The following is a 17622-nucleotide window of genomic DNA, read 5'->3' as shown; positions in this document are numbered from 1 at the left end:
GTACACACACCTCTGCAGGGTAAGGAAAATGGTGTTAGAGCCAGGCCACGCTCACCCCTTTATGGAGCCTGTAGCTCATGACAGAACTAAACTGTGAGACAATTTGGCCTGCAAAGTCAAAAGTACTTACCTGGTGCTTTGCAAAAAGTTCACCTAAGTGTTCTACATGACGGGTGATGTTATGAGGACTAACAAGCAAGAATTAAGATTAAAGGCATGTTCCAACACTGCCTGGCCATCTTAATTTCTAAGACCAGAGGAAATAATTGTTTTCTCTATAAACTGCTATGATCTATTTTTTTATTTTTTGGAGACAAGGTTTCTCTGTAGTTTTGGAGCCTGTCCTGGAACTAGCTCTTGTAGACCAAGCTGACCTCAAACTCATAAAGATCCTCCTGCCTCTGCCTCCTGAGTATGATCTAAATCTTAAAAAGAGCTAAACTTAAGATTTATATAAAAATGTTTACATTAGGTTTTTAAAATCTTGGGATATTAATGTAAATTATTTTGTGTTTAGATAATATACATGTAAATCCCTCACACCAAAAACAAAGTAACCATTATCCTAAAGCTATTCAATTTTCCCTTTAAAAAAAATAAAATAAAATTGAAATCATTTTTGAGGACCAATGTTTTCCCCATGAAACCACTCCAAACTTGATAGGGATAAGTTGGAAACAAAGTCAGTATTTAATTTGTGATAGTTATTACATCACACATTCATAAAAAGTACTGTTTTTTGAAGCTCTTTTGCACAACTGTTTGTGAAAAAATTTCAAGACCAGAAAAGTGCTCACAGGAAAAGGCAAGATAGATGATTCTGTAGAATAAATGAGGACACTTAGAAAAGGAAGTCTAGCAGCCAATACCATAATACCGGCATATCTTTCTGGATAATGGAATAATAACAATATTTAGTTTCTTCATATTCCTATTTTCAAGTATTGTATCAGGAAAAAAAATCTCTTAAAACAGAAGTTGTTTTGTGAATACAGCTTTCCTCTTCTGCCTCAGTGTTCCTCCTGCTCTTCTCAATAGTGTCAGCAGCCTGGCAGAAAAGACTTTTTTTTTTAACCTGTTTGAATTTCTAGTCTTCTCCCACCACTTTGACAGAGTTACCAAACAGACATTTCTGGGGTGGGTGGAAGACAGACTGACAGTTATCTGCAGTTTTAACTTTATTTCATCAAAGCCCAAGACCTTTTAAAAAATATTTGCGGTATCCCTGGGACACACAAGTGTTTGAAGAGTTACTACATAAGACAGACATTCACATTAGGGACCGCTGCTGCCAAATTACTATAGTAATTCTTAAGTCAGGCATGAGATAGCTTTACACTCCACTCTGATTGCAGGTGTTCTGGGTTTTCCTCACTGCCATTTGTATGGTAATTTTGATGGTGAAATAAACATGGTCTTTCCTAGGTGAAAGCAGAACCTTGGATTTCAACTGTGCAACAAAGCAATTCACAGGCAAAGGAGGTGACAGACACTCCTGATCTACTCACCTTTTCACCTAGTAACAAAGACTGGCAGAGTCTTGTGATAAACCAACTAACTGAGATTGAAAAGTTGCTAAGCTTAGAAAACAGCAACCAGACCAAAAAAAGAAAAGCAGAAGAGATGCTGGAAAAAACAAGCGACTAAATGTTGATAAATGTCATAGTCAAACTGATGAGCTCAGGTGAAAGTCTGATAAAAGCTTTCTGTAGTCAACCTGACATGATACACTCGGGTCAAAGATTGGTCATCTTAAGCTTTACAGCTAGCTGCCTTCACTTCACCAACTTTTTCTAGTAGGATGAAGACTTCATCTTGTATTTGCAGAGCTTGCTGTTAGCATCAGGCCTCTTTAAACTTTTATCTTCCCTTTGTATAATTCCTTCAAAGCACTGTTTGTTAGTTCCTTTCTTTATAGAATTCAAATATTATGGTTAAGACAAACTGTCCCTTTTTTAACATTAGTTTGTTTTCTAGAGTTTGTGATATTCCTTAAAACTGAGAAAATAAATGGCCAGACTGGTCAAATTTTAATTGAAAGTATTTTACTATGACTTAAAACATTTTTTCCCTCAAAGAAAAAACATTTGCATACAAATTCAGGTATCAGAAAGACTCAAAAGGCTATTTTTCACTTTGTTCAAGTTTTGTTTCCAGGCATTAAGAGTGTCATACAGCTGTTGCCATTGCTGTTTTCCAAATGTCCGATGTGTGCTGTGACTAAAAATTAAGAACAAAGTATTAGTCAACCTTTTAACTGTTGAATATTCGTTCAAAACACTATACAGTTGAAGATTCCTTAAATCAAAATTAAATATCATTTAAAGTTAAAGGAGAATTTAAGCATTAGATGTTTAGAAACTCTTTTACATATTGATCTCCTCAACAACTATAAAGCAGACACAAAGTCATTAGTATTCTAGCCAGTGCTTAGCCATTAAATGAAATGTGCTGGAAAATAGGGCTCTTTCATTAAATAAGCTAATCACATTCGGTCTGAACCTTAATAAAATTATGATAAACAGCCACTGTTTAACTACAGGCAACTCGTAAGGACACTACCTTGGTTCGCTAAACATTTAAGTAAAGTAATCAGAACAAACTAAACCGTCCTACAGAAGGAAGCAAAAATATTATAGTTCTTACCTGACAACTACTTTTCTCTGGGTCTGATCAATTTTGCAGTAGACCATTTTAGTTCTTACAGCTGGAAGAGATTTTTTACACATTAAGTTATATATAAGATTTCTAAGGAAAAACAGCTAGGTATGACCATCTGTCCAGAATAAAACTCTACATTTGTAGATAACATTATTTTTTTAAAAAAATTAGCTCTTTGAATACAGAAAATTTAACCAGGAGGAAGGTTATGTGGTATCTGATGAATACTAAAGCAAACCATTCAGTATTATAATGTTTTTACTGCGAACTCCAGTTTAAAAGGCAGATGTAGTGGCTCACACTTAAAATCTCAGCCTAGGGCTGGAGAGATGGCTCAGAGGTTAAGAGAACTGACTGCTGTTCCAGAGGTCCTGAGTTCGATTCCCAGCAACCACATGATGACACAGACCCATCTAGAATGAGATCTGGTGTCCAGAACACTATATACATAATAAATAAAATAAAAAAAAAAATCTCAGCCTATGAGAGACTGAGACAGGAGAACTGTCTTGAGTTTAGGCCAGCCTGAGTCATGGTTTTGACCCTGTCAAAACAATGAATTCTATTCTGTTCCACAATTTACTCATGGGGAGGATTAGCCTTCAAATAATAAAGTATTACTTCTTTAGACAACAGTTGTATATATTAACTGTACAATCTTTCTAACTTCAAAATTAAAAAGCCTGGAAAAATATTCTTGGTTCACAGGTATATCATTCTATTTGCATTAATGTGTTTAACCTTAGGATTACAAATAAGGTCCACACTCCTGTCCTACAGACACACAGGTGGTTGTGAGCTGCCCAACGTCGGTGCTGGGAAGCAAACTCCATTCTTCTGGGAGAGTAAGAAACACTCTTAATGGACAAGATGTGGGCTAAAATTCCTGTTCTTTTTGTTTTGAGAGTCTTGCTATGTACCCCCAGTTAACTTATGGTAGTCCTTCTGCCTCAGCTTCCAGAGTGACAGGATCAGAGCATCCATCAGCATGCCCACGGAAGCGTCCTTGCTTCTAACCACTATAAATAGCACTGTGAGATTTTAGAAATAGGACAAAAGCCCAAAGCCACAGAGTTTATATATTTATATATAGACTTTTCATTCTACTACAAATAAATTTGATTACCTGCTAAACAAATATATCTTCTACCAAACAACCCAGGCTTACTAGCATAAAGTGCATTTCAAATTAATAATCTTAGGATCCACATCACAGATATTCTAAAAGCAATGAGAAATGTTCTGTTGTCTTACCATCAATAACAAATGCTTCAACATCATCAGCTCCAATCTGTAGCTCTTGCTGCATTGTATCAAAAGAAATCTCTTTGTTTTCCACTGCCATTCCCATGAAAGTGAGGAGTCTCATTTTCGCCATATTTTGTTCATGTAACAGGCCTGAAGAACAGAACAGTGAGCCCGGTTGAGTGTCCATACAAAGGTTTGCACAACCATACTTAAGGTGCAGTTGTCAATATGTGTGAGCATTTACATAGAGCAAACCTGACAAGTTATATTTGGCATTAGAGTACTGATTTTTTTCTAAACTATATTATCTTATAATAATGAATAACAGAATATAGGTGATTAGGTCTAAAGTTAAGCATGGGCCACAAATAATATTTTAAGGTCCTAAAGACTTTGTATATTTTGTAATTTTCAGGAAATAAAAATATATTTAGCACATTTCATAAATTTCATAAAGCTTATGTTCACCAAGAGCTCTTCATTTAAACAAGTTCTAGAAAGTAAAGAATCATGTTATTTAAACAAAGAGCTCTTAGTGAACAGAACTTCTGCTTTGTATATTTGATGGTGTAATACTTGCCTAGCAACTATAATTTATATTTTCTTCCTTCTTTCTATTTTTCCAGACAGGATTTCTCTGTGTAGACCTGGCTGTCCTGGAACTCACTCTGTAGACCAAGGTGCCAGTCTGACTGACTCTGCCTCCTAAGTGCTAAGATTAAAGATTTGCACCAATTTACCTATCTTACTAAGTTATATTTCCATATGCCATTTCCCTTCTGATTCCTCTGGATTTAGTATTTGCAAACCAGGACTATCAAGGTTTGTTTGTCATTTAACATTTTCAGGCCAACATACTCAGTAATTAAAATTGTACTGTTAGCAGATATGCATGTTTGATAAGGCCAAAGAATAAAATTATACAAATCATTTAGTATTTGTATTATAATCTCTAACCATACACAGTATATTAGTTATTTAGATCACAAAAAAATTGTGAGTAGAAATAAACATAACAAGTAATCCTTTTTCTTAAAAAAAGGGATCAAGTAAAAACTATAGGCAGAAAATTTAAGCCCATTTATAAAAGAGTGTAAAAACACAAAATAACTTTAAAATTCTAAAGCTTTTTGAATTTTTTCCCTTTCTTTTTTTAAGGCGGGGGGGGGGGATGGGGGGAAGACAAGGTCTCTCTATGTAGCCCTGACTGTCTTAGAACTCATTATGCAGACTGGGCTGGCCTCAAACTCAGAGATCTGCCTGCCTCTGCCTCCAAGGGCTAGAAGTAAAGGTGTGCACCACTACATTTGGCTAGCTCTGAATCTTTAACCGGATCCTATGCAGAATTATAGCAGAGTGTTAATGTACTTGTTTTGACGGTACTTTATGATCAAAACAAGCTTTAAAAAGTAGTTGAATTATCAAGTGTATTGTTAAAGTTATTTAAGCACCCACGAATAAAATGACAGTTAAAATATTCATGTATTAGTGGAAGACAAGGGAAGCCCGTTAATCCAGGGCATGATTATCTGTTAATTAGCTGTAATTATGATACAGGCTTCCGATTTGGCACAGATTCAACAAATAACATGATCATCATAACTCAAACGAATGAGGTACACAAGTAAGTATTACTGAGTTTAATGGTAATCTACAAGCATCGAAAAATTAATTAGTGCACATTAACCCTAATTAACAAATGCAAATCAGATGGTGATTAACTTTCTGAAGCAAGAAGGTAGCAACTGGGTAACATCAGATTACATGTGGACATGTTAGGGCAATTTGGTTGACACAAGATAATCATACGACTGGCCCAAGTTGTCAATGTTAATTTAAAAAAATGTTTTGACAATCTAATGCCACCTGTGGAATATAATACTTATAACCTGATTTTCACTACAATAAATACCTAACAATACATATAAAACCTCCAATATAAACATGTAATACCATTTCTCCTATAGTATCTGTAAAAAAGTCAATTTACAGTGAAGATGCTCAAAAACAAAAGGCAAATTAGGAAATTTGTTTTCTAGTTGGCACAATAAATTAACAGTTAGGAATTTGTTCCAATCAAAGAGTAAGTATTAAAAGATTCTAAAAGAAAAATCCCTTTGCAATCTCAGTTCTAGGTGCATAAACACAATCCTCTGAGTATGAAAAATAATACTGAGTTTTCAAATTCTGAAGGTCTGATTAAAAACTGCATGCAGAGATGCCTGTGCTTAGCTTATGGACCAGATTAGTAAAGCTGTGTCTTCTTCCACTATCCCTTCTCCACCTTCTTTCTTGAGAAAAGGCTTACACTGAACATGGCTCCGACCATTCAGCTAGATTGCCTAGTCTGCAGACCTTGACTCTGCCTGTTGGTGCATGACCAGCGTTAGGATAGCAGGCACAGACTGCCTCTCCCAGCTTTGACGTGGGTGCTGGGATCTGACCCCAATTCTCATGCTTGCGCGCCACATACCTTAACCTACTGAGACATCTTTCTAAGCCTCTAAAAATACCTCTTAAATAGTTTACTGATGCTCTTGTGCAGGACCCTACTGTAAATGAAAACAAATGTATCAAAGGAATGAAGATTATTCCTGGAATGAATTGCATGAAATCTTTTTTTTCTGTCTAAAAAACAAGTCACATTTATAGTCATTACTTTTATAAACAAGGAACCAAATGTATAGCTTGTACAGTTCTGAAAAGCAAACTATTACACAGATGAAGCTTGAGTTACAGATCTGAAGGCAGCAGCGCTTTGGTTCATGAACTGGGCTCCCTTCCTAGAGGAAGGCTCAGGGCTCTCCATCGTATTTCAATTTTAAAGTTATAAAAAAATCTAATTTTATGGAAACATTTATTCATTACTAATATGTCAAAACCTTAATGCAGTAATAAAAAAATGTGCATCATTGAGCAATTTCTGCATTGTCACTGACCCTTGTCTTAAAATGCTGCAATATAGAAAACGCAGTTTTAATGCATGCAATAGCTTATGAACCAGTGCTCCTTTGAAACAGTCAATTACACATGGATGGGGGAGTGTCAAAGTGTTAATTACTACTCCTTTTGCCTTGGTGCGTAAATAAAGAGGTTGCTGACATTAACATTCCATCACACGGCTTCATGCCACAAAGCAAATTAACTGGGACAGAATATGTTTTTCTGGGTCTAGTGCACCTGGCAAAGTATTCAACACAGACACTCATGCATCTCTTTAATCTTGGTGTATTTCAAATGCCATATGTTCAAGTGAGTCAACCTTCCCCCAAACCAACAGCTGTACAGAATGTGCAGGTGTTGGGAATTAAGGCTAACCAAACTACAAAATGAGTTTAGTCACATAAATTCCAATAGTCCTCTTCAGTATCTACATCTCACATAAGGCTAATCATTCAATTTTAATATGAAACACAAATCAACGTCTACTGTCTTTTAATTGCTGCCCACCAGGAAAATAAACTCCCTTTATTTCAGTTGACTTACAAACCCTATGAGTTTTAGAATATTTAAAACCCATTCAAAGGCTGGAGAAATGGCTTGGCTAGGAAAGACACTTGCCATCAAGCCTAACAACCCAAGTTTGATACCTGGGACACACATAGTAGGAGAAAGCAGACTCCTCCAAGTTGTCTTCTGACATTATACATTTATGTACACAGACACGCACATCAGTAACTAAAATTTTAATACGAATAGAAAACTGTTTAAAACCAAACAAAAACACCAAAGATAAAATCAGATTTCTTATGCTGTCTTCAAAATATAGTTCAGAGCTTTTATTACTATGCAAATACCACTACACATCCATTTTGGCAGTGGAGTCAACCATATATTTAATTGTAGCCCCACTAGCTCAGTCAGTAGAGCATAAGACTCTTAATCTCAGGGTCGTGGGATCAAACTCCACGTTGGGCACCAGATGTAGCACTAATTCTAATTGTTCTTAATAACAAAAACTTGGAGTCAGCTATCGCAGTGAAAGCTGAAAGCTCAGACAAGCAGAGCCGTCAGTCACTAGAGAGTTCTTACCTCTAACAATCCTCAGATGGAGGGGGCAATCCTGTCTCTACAAATCCTCAGACTGAATGCTACCTCTCTGAAACCTCAGACAGTCCCTGAGACTGAATCCTCATTCGGCATCCATCTCTACAAATCCTCAGACTGCATCTGAGCTCCTGTCTCCTCCTGCTTTATATTCCTCTCTCCACTTAGCCATGTCACCCTTGTCTCCAGCTCCCTAGTGCTGGGATTAAAGGCGTGGGAGCCCAAGTGCTGAAGGCATGAAATCAAAAGTGTTGGGATTGATCGATCACCTTTGTGTAAATTCTGTTTGTCTTTCAGACAGATTCAATCCCATGTAGCTCAGGGTGGCTTCGAAATAACAGAGATCCGTCTGCCACTATTTTCCAAGTGCTAGGATTAAAGGTGTATGCCAAGTGGCCTGGCCTCTATGGCTAACTAGTGGCTTAGCTCTACACTCTGGATCTTCAGGCAAGCTTTGTTAGATTACAAACAAAATATTACTACCTTGAATGTTTTTTACTAAAAGGGTGGGGGGGGAACCTGATACAATTCTGCAACTACATTATTCTTTACACACCATCAAACATTCCAAATAATAATAAAAATCAAATCAATCTTAAACATTAGTCTTTCTTCGTCAAGTCTTACCAGCTTTTAAAATAAGGTGTAATGGCTCAGGACCTTCCCCACAAAACAAAGAAACAAACCCCAACAATCAAAACCCAACACTTACCAAGTGAATCAATGAAGTCTTTATTATTCTGATAGAATTTGACATACGATGCCAATTTAGCACTCACAAAAATGGTTAATAACTAGAGATAAGAGACAAAATAGTATCAAGACAGAAGCTAGATGTACATTCAGATTTTAAGACACTAATTTCGAACAATAATTCTCCATGTTTAAGTTAATGCCCAACCACCCAACTAGTTCATTTAAAAAATAAAAATAAATCATCTAATAAGGAAGTACAGTGAGCACTAAACTACCTAGATTAAATGGAAAACAATGCACAAAACTAATTGCACTTCAGAACTATGAACATGGATTCTTTGGTTTTGATTCTAACAGAATGTCTTGCTATATTTGTTCTCCCAAATGCTGGGACCAAGACTGGCTATTCTTGTTTTTTATCTTAATTTGGGGCAGTGATATTAAGCAATAAAAAGAAATGTGTTTTAGTGAAGTTCAACATGTCTAGACCAAGAAAGAAGATACAGGAACAGTGTTCAGTAGATAGAGAAAGCTGACCCTAATCCTAATTAATACCAGTCTGTTCCCCACAGAGAGTAGGGTCTCTGCCGCATGAATTCCATACAAAGGGGGACTTCTGCTTTATTATGTAAGACTGCAGAGAAAACACTATTCACACCAAGGGACAAACTACTTACATCATGGATAAGCTCGCCTTCCAAAAATTTGACTGGCTTTAGAGTAAGAAGATGGTCAAAAAGAAAGGCATTTGGATCCTTTAGTGCCCGCACAATACACCTTGATAAGAAAACAAAAAGTAAGCTGGGCCTTGAATCTTAGCTTCTTTCTGACTACTTTGCATATTAGAAGATATATTTAATTCAGTAAATTAAGAGTTCAATATCCAAAAGCAAAAGATGCAAATTTGGGTTAAAACCGGTCAGTATCTTTTTATTGAGGTGTGCTTGGTTACCTGTAATACAACAGCAGGAGCTCACAGGCGTCACATCTCATTCACCCTTATAGACTGCATGACCACTCACCCTCACAACAACCTAACAGACCATTCTCATGACCGTATTAGAGATCAGGACAGATACTCAGAGAAACAAGAAACTCATCTCATAAATACAAATTAAGATCTGGAGTGAAAGTTTAAACACTGATATTCTCAAAGTAGGGCCTCTGTCATTATCTCTCTGTGTGTCAACCCCCGCTGTGTCCAAGTCCATGGGCAGTAATAACCCTATATGGAAATTTCCTAAAAATCTAATTCTAGCCTCACTGTTATGTTAAATCTAGGACTATGAAAATCCTTATTTTCTCATTAACAACTGGTTAAATTTTGCTGAGCAAACTTTTCCCTATCTACAAACCTTATTAAGAGAAACTGACGTCAGAGTAAGTTTTAATTCTTTGGCTGTGCTTATCAGCCATAAACAGCCTGTATAGTAACACCAAGTGGCTATTTCACATGTATTATCAATCCTTAATGTGCTACTGACTACCCTGGTCTGCTGGCAGTTGCAGAAATTATGTCAATTACTGAACTGAATTCTGTAGCTCATCCAAGCAATGCTCAATGTTACCTGTGGGCATCAACTCGAGCCTGGGAAGCATTGTCTTCTGTATAACTCCCAAGCAATTCCACCATGACCTTTGATGCAGCATCACTTAAAAAAAAAAAAACCATCATCATTTCATTGGTCTGAATTTCATTGGTCATTCATCCTCTGTAGATCTTATGCATATATAAACAGTGATGAAAATGGCTGTTCTCAAGGTATGACAGGCAAACTGCGATTCCCAAATAGAAAATCTCCCTTTACCTTCTAGTCTTTGCCAAGCAACAAGTTAATGTGGAAGGCAGGACAGGTTGATTTGCCAGGCAAAGAAGAGGTGAGTAAAAAGGCTCAAGGTAAGCTGTTAGGACAGTGTGACTGTTGAGCCAACATCAGGCATTTAAATCACTGCTTAAAATAGCTTTCCAATTTAAATCATCCTTAAAATTATGTGGATGGTCAATTCTTACTATTATAAAACGGATAGAATAATTGAATCCATTTATTCAACTTGGATGCTTATAAAATGCTTCTCCTACCTGGGGATGTAGCTCAATGGCCGAGTGCTTGTGAGAGGCTCTGGGTCTAATCCCAGTACCTCCAAACATGAAGCCAACAAACCCAACATTTACCTTTGCCTTTCTCACTTCCTTTAATTGGTGATCTTCATTCAGTCAGTCGAGAAATTATTGCTAAGCGGAGAAAAATTAGGTTTCCCCTTTTCTTTTTCTAGATTTTTTTCCCCTTCCTATCTGCATTCAACCTGAGAAGCACAGCAGGAACTGTTTGCCTTAAGTTCAAAGATATAGATAGGCATAGTTACATGGCACTTAACATCTTAAACACAGTGGTGAATTATAAAAATCCAAAGGAAAGCATTAAGAAACCTCATGGACTAGTCATAGTTAATTGTCTTATTCTCTATCCCAGGCACACCATGTCTTCCAGCTTTAGCAACCACAGTATAAGATCTAGTACATCTTAACTATACAAGTCTCTTTATTAAAAACCAAATACGCCATTTAAAATGCACAGCATAGAGGCTGGAGAGATGGCTCAGTGATTTAGAGCATTGTCTGCTCTTCCAAAGGCACTGAGTACCGAGTTCAATTCCCAGCAACCACATGGTGGTTTATAACCATCTGTAATGAGACCTGGTGCCCTCTTCTGGCCTGCAGATAGATCACAGTATACAGAATAAATAAATCTTTAAAACAAAATGCACCACATGACAGGACATAAACGGGCTAGCTAACTAGGATCAGTCATTAAACTGTAGGGATACATGTGATGTGCAGGCATACATGCAGGCAAAACATCTCTACACATAAAAATAAAACACACACACTCTTTTTTTTTTAAAGAGAAAGTATTCAGCAGTGAAGTATATTCTAATAGCTTACACCAGGACATGTCCAGTAGCCCTGGTAGATGTTACTGACCTACCTTTATTTCTCTGAGAATAGCTGTGGAATTCAATTATTCCTTTCAATACATAACAGACTAAGAGCCAAACAAGCAATAATGATGATAAATTCTCCAGAGTGGAATTATCAACTCCACCAAGCACCTGACATTCACAGGCAATCACAACACCCATCAACCTAAAACCACTGTTATATATATATATAAAAAAAAAAAAAAAAAAAAAAAAAAAAAAAAAAAAAAAAAATCAACTCAACTCCTAAAGGAGAATTTTAAAATGCAAAGTATAACAGGGAAAGATAGTCACATTTAACACTAACCAGTGTTTGCTTAGTAACGAAGCCCTTAATACCCCACTTGTGATGTCCTTAACGACCCAAGGTAAGGAGTAGTAATACTCTTTCCACTTTGAAGTACTAGAGCTTCACTAAGCAGTCTATTCTATTCAGGGTCATGCAAGAGGTGAGCTCAAGGTCCAGAGACCTGACTCTACAGCCTGAACACTGAAATACACACCTGTCCTCGTACAGACTAGAAGCACTCCATCTGAAATGGTCCTCTCAATCCTTTACTGACAACGGGTTAAAAATGCTGTCACAGCAGGGCAGCATGGAGTAGAATACCCACTGCCAGGACCAGAGGCACACACCACACCTGGCCCAAGTGTTTCTGGGTATGGAAGTCCGGGCTTCACCTGTGCAAGCACTCTACTAATTAGGCTCTATCTCCAGCCTCTGACCCAGTCAGCCTTTGCAATTACCTTTTAACTTAGTAGCTAAAAATCTAAGAAATAGAATTCTGATGACTGTGGAGAACAAAGGAGAACTACTCGATCAACTTGTCAAGAAATGTCCCCGCCTACTTAAATAGCTGGAGAGATCATCAGCGCAGTACTCTGCATACCTTTTCTTACAATCCACGAGCGCCTCATAAAGTAGTCTTAAGAGGGTGTGTTTCTTTTCAGTGGTGAGCTTCCAGTCGGAAATCCACTTTCTCACCTACAGTAAGATTTACGAAAGGAAAGAACTTATTAACACAACTGACCAGATGTTCAGTTTAAAACTCTTAGAAGGCAGACTGGGCAAGAGGATCTGTTCAAGCCTCATCCCCGACTACACAACACGTCAGATGTCAGCCTAGGCTACACCCCACACTTCTCCAAAGGAGAAGCAGAGATAAAATTCAGGACACACAGCTGCTACTATGTCAGCTTACATCCTAAGTAAGCTACATTTCCTACAAACCGAATAGGCACTCCACAAGACACTCACTTGATCCAGCTCAGTTGGGATGTACTGGATGGCCCCACACGATGCTGCCACCTTGATGAGGCTGCAGTACACTGTGTACCTTACAGGAGTGTTCTTATCCATACCGTGGAAAAGGTTGCTGAGCCTGGTTAACAAACACGTAACAATGGCTGAGGTCAGCAATCAAAGTACCATCACAACAAACCTGAGGCAGCATTATCAATCACTTCATAGTACAAAGGAGGGAATTGGGGCACAGAAAGTTAAGAGACTGCCCAAGACATTGCTAAGAAAAGCTACCAACAGTCAAATTCCAAACTTCCTGCTTTTAACAATTACAATTTATGCCATACAAGCAGCCCTTTGAGTGCTTTGTTTCTAAAAGAGATTTATTTTTATTATTCTAAAGTGCATTTGTATGTGTAGCAGAAGAGGCCGGAAGTACTGGCCCCTGGGAGCTGCAGTCAGGTCCTCTGGAGCCATCTCCAGCCTCCTCTCGCAGTCTTAAAACTTACAGTTGCAGTCTCAGAGAAGGGCGTTCACCTTCCCGAAACTTGACCAGCTTTTCACACAGACTTTCAATCAATGCTTCTTGCTTGTCTGGTTCCAGGATCAAGAGGAGGGATACCACACTGTTCATCACACTTTCAACATCTGCATAGGCAACAAGAACACAGTCAGCAGAGATACAACATCCAGCATGTCTAGTTCAGTATGTTATTCCTTGTGTCTCAGTGCACAGTCGCTACAGCTTGGCGACTGTTTGAGAAGACTCTTGATTCAGGGAGAGCAGTAAGTATATCGCATTCATGAGTTCACACTGCACCAGCACCACTGCAAAGCCAATACTCAGAAGACAGGTGATGATTTACATAATCATTTATTTTCTGTTATGATTTTTATTGGCATAGTATCCAATCATCTTGAAATTACTGGCTGGATTTTAAGTCAGGGTATCTCAACGGAAGAAAACTTTGTACCTCACGTAGAGAATTACTTAGAAATGAAAGGCTGTTAAATTTCTAGCTGTAACTCATTTCCAAGTATTACAGATATTAACTGCACACAAAATTTATTTCAGAACTCACAGTACAGAAATTCTAGCTCTCAATAAATGGGGAGCAGTCCAAAAATTATCTATTACTTGAAGTAATGCCCTCTTTGATGCCTATCCAAACCTCTTCGGTTCATTTTAAAACATCAACAACTAGTATGTGTAGAAACACAGATATAATTTTATTTATTTATTTATTTATTTATTTATTTATTTTTGATTTTTCGAGACAGGGTTTCTCCGTAGCTTTTGGTTCCTGTCCTGGAACTAGCTCTTTTAGACCAGGCTGGCCTCGAACTCACAGAGATCCGCCTGTCTCTGCCTCCCGAGTGCTGGGATTAAAGGCGTGCGCCACCACCGCCCGGCACAGATATACTTTTAAAAAAAGTTTCCCCATAATGGCTTAATTTACAGGTCTAACAGAAAAAAAAAAACTGAAATTATATGAAAAGATTATATTAAAAACAACTGCTTGAAAAATCTTTAATTTAAAAATATTTTCCTATATTTTGATTGTATTTTCTCTTCCATGCTGCTTAAAAATCTTAAAAGTCTCAAACCAAAGCATATAACTGCTAAGAAAAATTTTTAGGTAAAGAAGTTCTCTTATGATTAGTAAGAAATATTTTGCAGAAAGAATTAAAACAAACCTTTATCATCTTCCTTCAGACACACATCACAGGCTTCAATAATCTGAGCTAAATCTACATGAAGTCCACCTTCTGAGTTCTCTTCTGAGATCTCAGCTCCTTTTGATTTCAAATAAGCACGAAGTTCAGCTGCCTGTGAATCAAATAGGGTTGCTTAATTTCTATGTCCATTTGTAAAACTGACTCACAACCAAACACTATCAAACCCATCTGCCCTGCTTCCAAAGTAACATGCAAGTGCTAACTAATCGCCTTCAGGTTGATTCCCTCTCCCCCAATACAGCCCATGCAGCCACACTTCACCAAGATCATCTTCAGTTTCATGTCACCCCCATCCTGCCGAATTCCAGTCAGAAGCAAATGCTTTCTCATATAACCCAAGGGATTTTTCTGCTGGGAGGGATGGGGACTGCAGAGAAGTCGATCTGATTAGGGTCAGAAAGAACTTTTGGTCCAATCAAAACAACTAATTACTAAAATAAGTAATTTGAACTTTTCCCTGCTTTACTCCCTATTTATGATTTTTAATAATGTTTTTTTTTCTTTGATGGTTTGGCATCCATGTAGTCAAACATGCATACAGATGATTTTTAAATCTACTAAAATAAAAAACTGAAGCAGCAGAGGAAAGAATTTCACTAGAAAATGCACAGGTGGCAGGGAGTGTTAGAAACACAACTGTGTCTCAGCACTTGAGACAGAGGCAGGGGGATCTCCATTGGTTCCAGGCCAGCCAAGGCTACACGGTGAAACCCTTCTCACAAAATAAAGCAAAAGAGAAATGCACAAGTGGACAAAGCCAAAAGAACCTTGGAGGAGATAACCAATAGTTTTATTCCCACAAATGTGTCTAGCTACCTCAGGAAATAATCACAGAGATCTGATGGCATTATTTTTCCAAACAATAACACAGCAACCTCATATAAAAAGTTGGTATAGGCTGGGCATTGTGGCCTACGCCTTTAATCCCAGCACTTAGGAAGCAGAGGCAGAAAGACCTCTGTGAATTCGAGGCCAGCCTGGTCTACAGAGTGAGTTCTAGGACAGGCTCCAAAGCCACTGAGAAACCCTGTCTCGGAAAACTTAAAAAAAAAATAAGTCAGACAATTAAACGTCTGTTATGAGGAAAACGAGAAGCATCTGTCCTGTATGCCGAGGTGTAACCTCGACTCGTCCACTTCAAGTGTCAGGTGCGGACATCACTCCGCACAGACGCGGGGCTGACAGGTGGGGCTGTGCGAACAGCGGGCGCGGGTCACCGCCTAAAACACAGGCCCTCAGGACCAGCATTCGGACGCCAGCTCAGAGCTGCTCTTCCCGGACGGCTTACGCCGACCACACGCGAACCTCACCGACACCGCGCCCTGTCCGCGGAAAGTTCTAGGTCGTCGTCGGGGACTTAAACGAATCCCGACGCCCACCAGGCCTGCGTCCTGAGCGTCGGCCGCGCGCGCGCCGAGACCCGGGCTGGAGAGCGCGCCCCCGCCTCCCGGTGCCGGAGGTCCCCACCCCCGCCGCCCCGCGGGCCCCGGGGCGCGCACCGCACCTGGTCTTCTTCGCTAATGTCGATGAAGGCCGGGACGCTCATGGTGAACGGCCGGCAGCGGAAGACACTCCGCTCGAGGACCACGCCGACCGGAAAAGAGAACAGGACCGCGCGGCGTTACGCACAACCGCTTCCGGGTCAGTCAGCTAGGGCGGGCTTGGTGGGCGGGGCCCGCTACGCTACTTCCTCCTCGCGGGCGTCTTGGTCCTGCTCTCTGCCTCACCTCGGCACGGGCTCCACCCTAAAACCAGCTCCCCCGAAACTTAGGTGGGTTGGGCTGATTTGTCCTCGGCTGGCCTGCTGCTGGTCAAGCTCTGCCCCAAGCAGCCCCCGGAGCCTCCCTCGGCTCCACCATTCGGAGCCTAGTGAGCTCTTGCTGACTCTGACAGCCTTCCAGATGGCCCCTGTCCTTAAAGCCTTGGAGTTTTTTTTTTTTTTTTTTTTTTTTTTTTGTTTTTTTGTTTTTTTGTTTTTTTGTCCTGTGTTATGCTTCAGCCCAGTTTGGTCCAGTTGCTAAGCAATGTTTCTAGTTGCTTGAGGATGAATAGTTTTCAAAGAATGCTCCCACTTAACTAATAAGGACTTATCCAGAATATGCAATATCTCAGTATCTATTAGGGATGATTCCAGGTTCTCCCCTCCAAAGATGCCAAATCTATGGGTACTCAAGGCCCTTATGTAAAAATGGCTTAGTGCGTGTATATTACCTATGCACCCCCCCGTATACTTTAAGTTATTGCTGGGATACTTAAAATACCCAAATACAATATAAATTCTATGTACTGTGTTTTCTAGGTAATGACAAGAGACTCAGCTAACCTAGTACAGATATTTTCCTGGAATATTATAGTCTGCAGTTGGTTGAATCTGTATGCAGAACTTGAATTATGAAGGACCAATTATATAAAGAACGTTGAAATGCAACAATTAGGGGGAAATGCAATTACAAAGCGGACTGAAAAAGTGAAAACAGACCTTATCAGAGAACACGCACATGATATCCTCAGTTGAGAAAATACCCCATCAAATGGCCTGTCAGGCATTTTCTTAATTAATGATTGATAGGGGAGGACCCAGCCCACTGTGACTGGTGCCACTCTGGGTAGACGGCCCTGAGCTGTACTGAAATCCAAACTGAACTAGCCAGGAGGAGCTGCCTCTGCTCCAGGCCCTGCCTCGGGTTTCTGCCTTGGGCTCCTCTACCCTGACTTCCTTCAGCGATGGGCATGACCCAAGAGTTATAAGGTGAAATAAACCCTTTCTCCCAAGCTGTTTTTTGGCCAACGTTTTATCACAGCAATGGAAAGCAAACTAAGACAATCTTCCTGGAGTACTGGGTTACAAAGCAGAATGAGCAGGAGATACACTGTCAAGGAAGAAAAGGAAGGGAGGCTAGTTGAAGATGGGGGAGCAGATTTCTGAGGAGGAGAGGAGGAAGATAGAAGAGGAGGGAGGAGGTGGGAGAAGGAGGAGTGTAGATGGGGAACCAGAATGTATTAGGATA

General features: G+C 39.3%; 2 protein-coding genes across 3 annotated transcripts in view; one reads left to right on the top strand and one right to left on the bottom strand.

Annotated features, from left to right (window-relative positions):
* The window catches only part of Ccdc73 (coiled-coil domain containing 73), a 114724-nt gene extending 113072 nt beyond the window's left edge, over nucleotides 1-1652 (top strand). Inside the window, exon 17 of the mRNA XM_057781627.1 lies at nucleotides 1426-1652. Within this exon, the coding sequence (XP_057637610.1) occupies nucleotides 1426-1647 (222 nt within the window). The 3' untranslated portion in view covers nucleotides 1648-1652. The remainder of the gene's footprint in view (nucleotides 1-1425) is intronic.
* On the bottom strand, nucleotides 796-16234 carry Eif3m (eukaryotic translation initiation factor 3 subunit M). 2 transcript variants are annotated; one of them, XM_057781629.1, is made up of 11 exons: nucleotides 16119-16234; nucleotides 14573-14705; nucleotides 13384-13522; nucleotides 12890-13013; nucleotides 12522-12616; nucleotides 10221-10304; nucleotides 9330-9429; nucleotides 8669-8750; nucleotides 3916-4059; nucleotides 2647-2707; nucleotides 796-2220 (listed from the first exon to the last, which is right to left on the bottom strand). In XM_057781629.1, the coding sequence occupies exons 1-11, from the start codon at nucleotides 16158-16160 to the stop codon at nucleotides 2100-2102; spliced, it is 1125 nt and encodes a 374-aa protein (XP_057637612.1). In that variant the 5' UTR covers nucleotides 16161-16234; the 3' UTR covers nucleotides 796-2099. The 2 variants fall into 2 exon arrangements, with proteins under 2 accessions (XP_057637612.1, XP_057637613.1); XM_057781630.1 differs by lacking the exon at nucleotides 14573-14705 and having other exon boundaries at nucleotides 16119-16162.
* Nucleotides 16235-17622: the final 1388 nt, after the last annotated feature.

This window comes from Chionomys nivalis, chromosome 9 (assembly GCF_950005125.1).
Source record: "Chionomys nivalis chromosome 9, mChiNiv1.1, whole genome shotgun sequence".
In the NCBI taxonomy this organism is placed as follows: Eukaryota; Metazoa; Chordata; class Mammalia; order Rodentia; family Cricetidae; genus Chionomys; species Chionomys nivalis.
Note: the sequence above shows the minus strand (reverse complement) of the source record. Positions and strands in the feature narration are given on the sequence as shown.

Excerpts from the sequence above, each read along its gene's own strand:
- Eif3m (XM_057781629.1), bottom strand. The coding sequence starts at position 16,160 with ATGAGCGTCCCGGCCTTCATCGACATTAGCGAAGAAGACCAG. Across the intron at positions 13,014-13,383 it reads CCTTCTCTGAGACTGCAACT|GCTCAGCAACCTTTTCCACG; the intron begins GTAAGTTTTAAG and ends TTTGTTAACCAG. Across the intron at positions 2,708-3,915 it reads TGAAGCATTTGTTATTGATG|CTGTAAGAACTAAAATGGTC; the intron begins GTAAGACAACAG and ends AATCTCTTCCAG.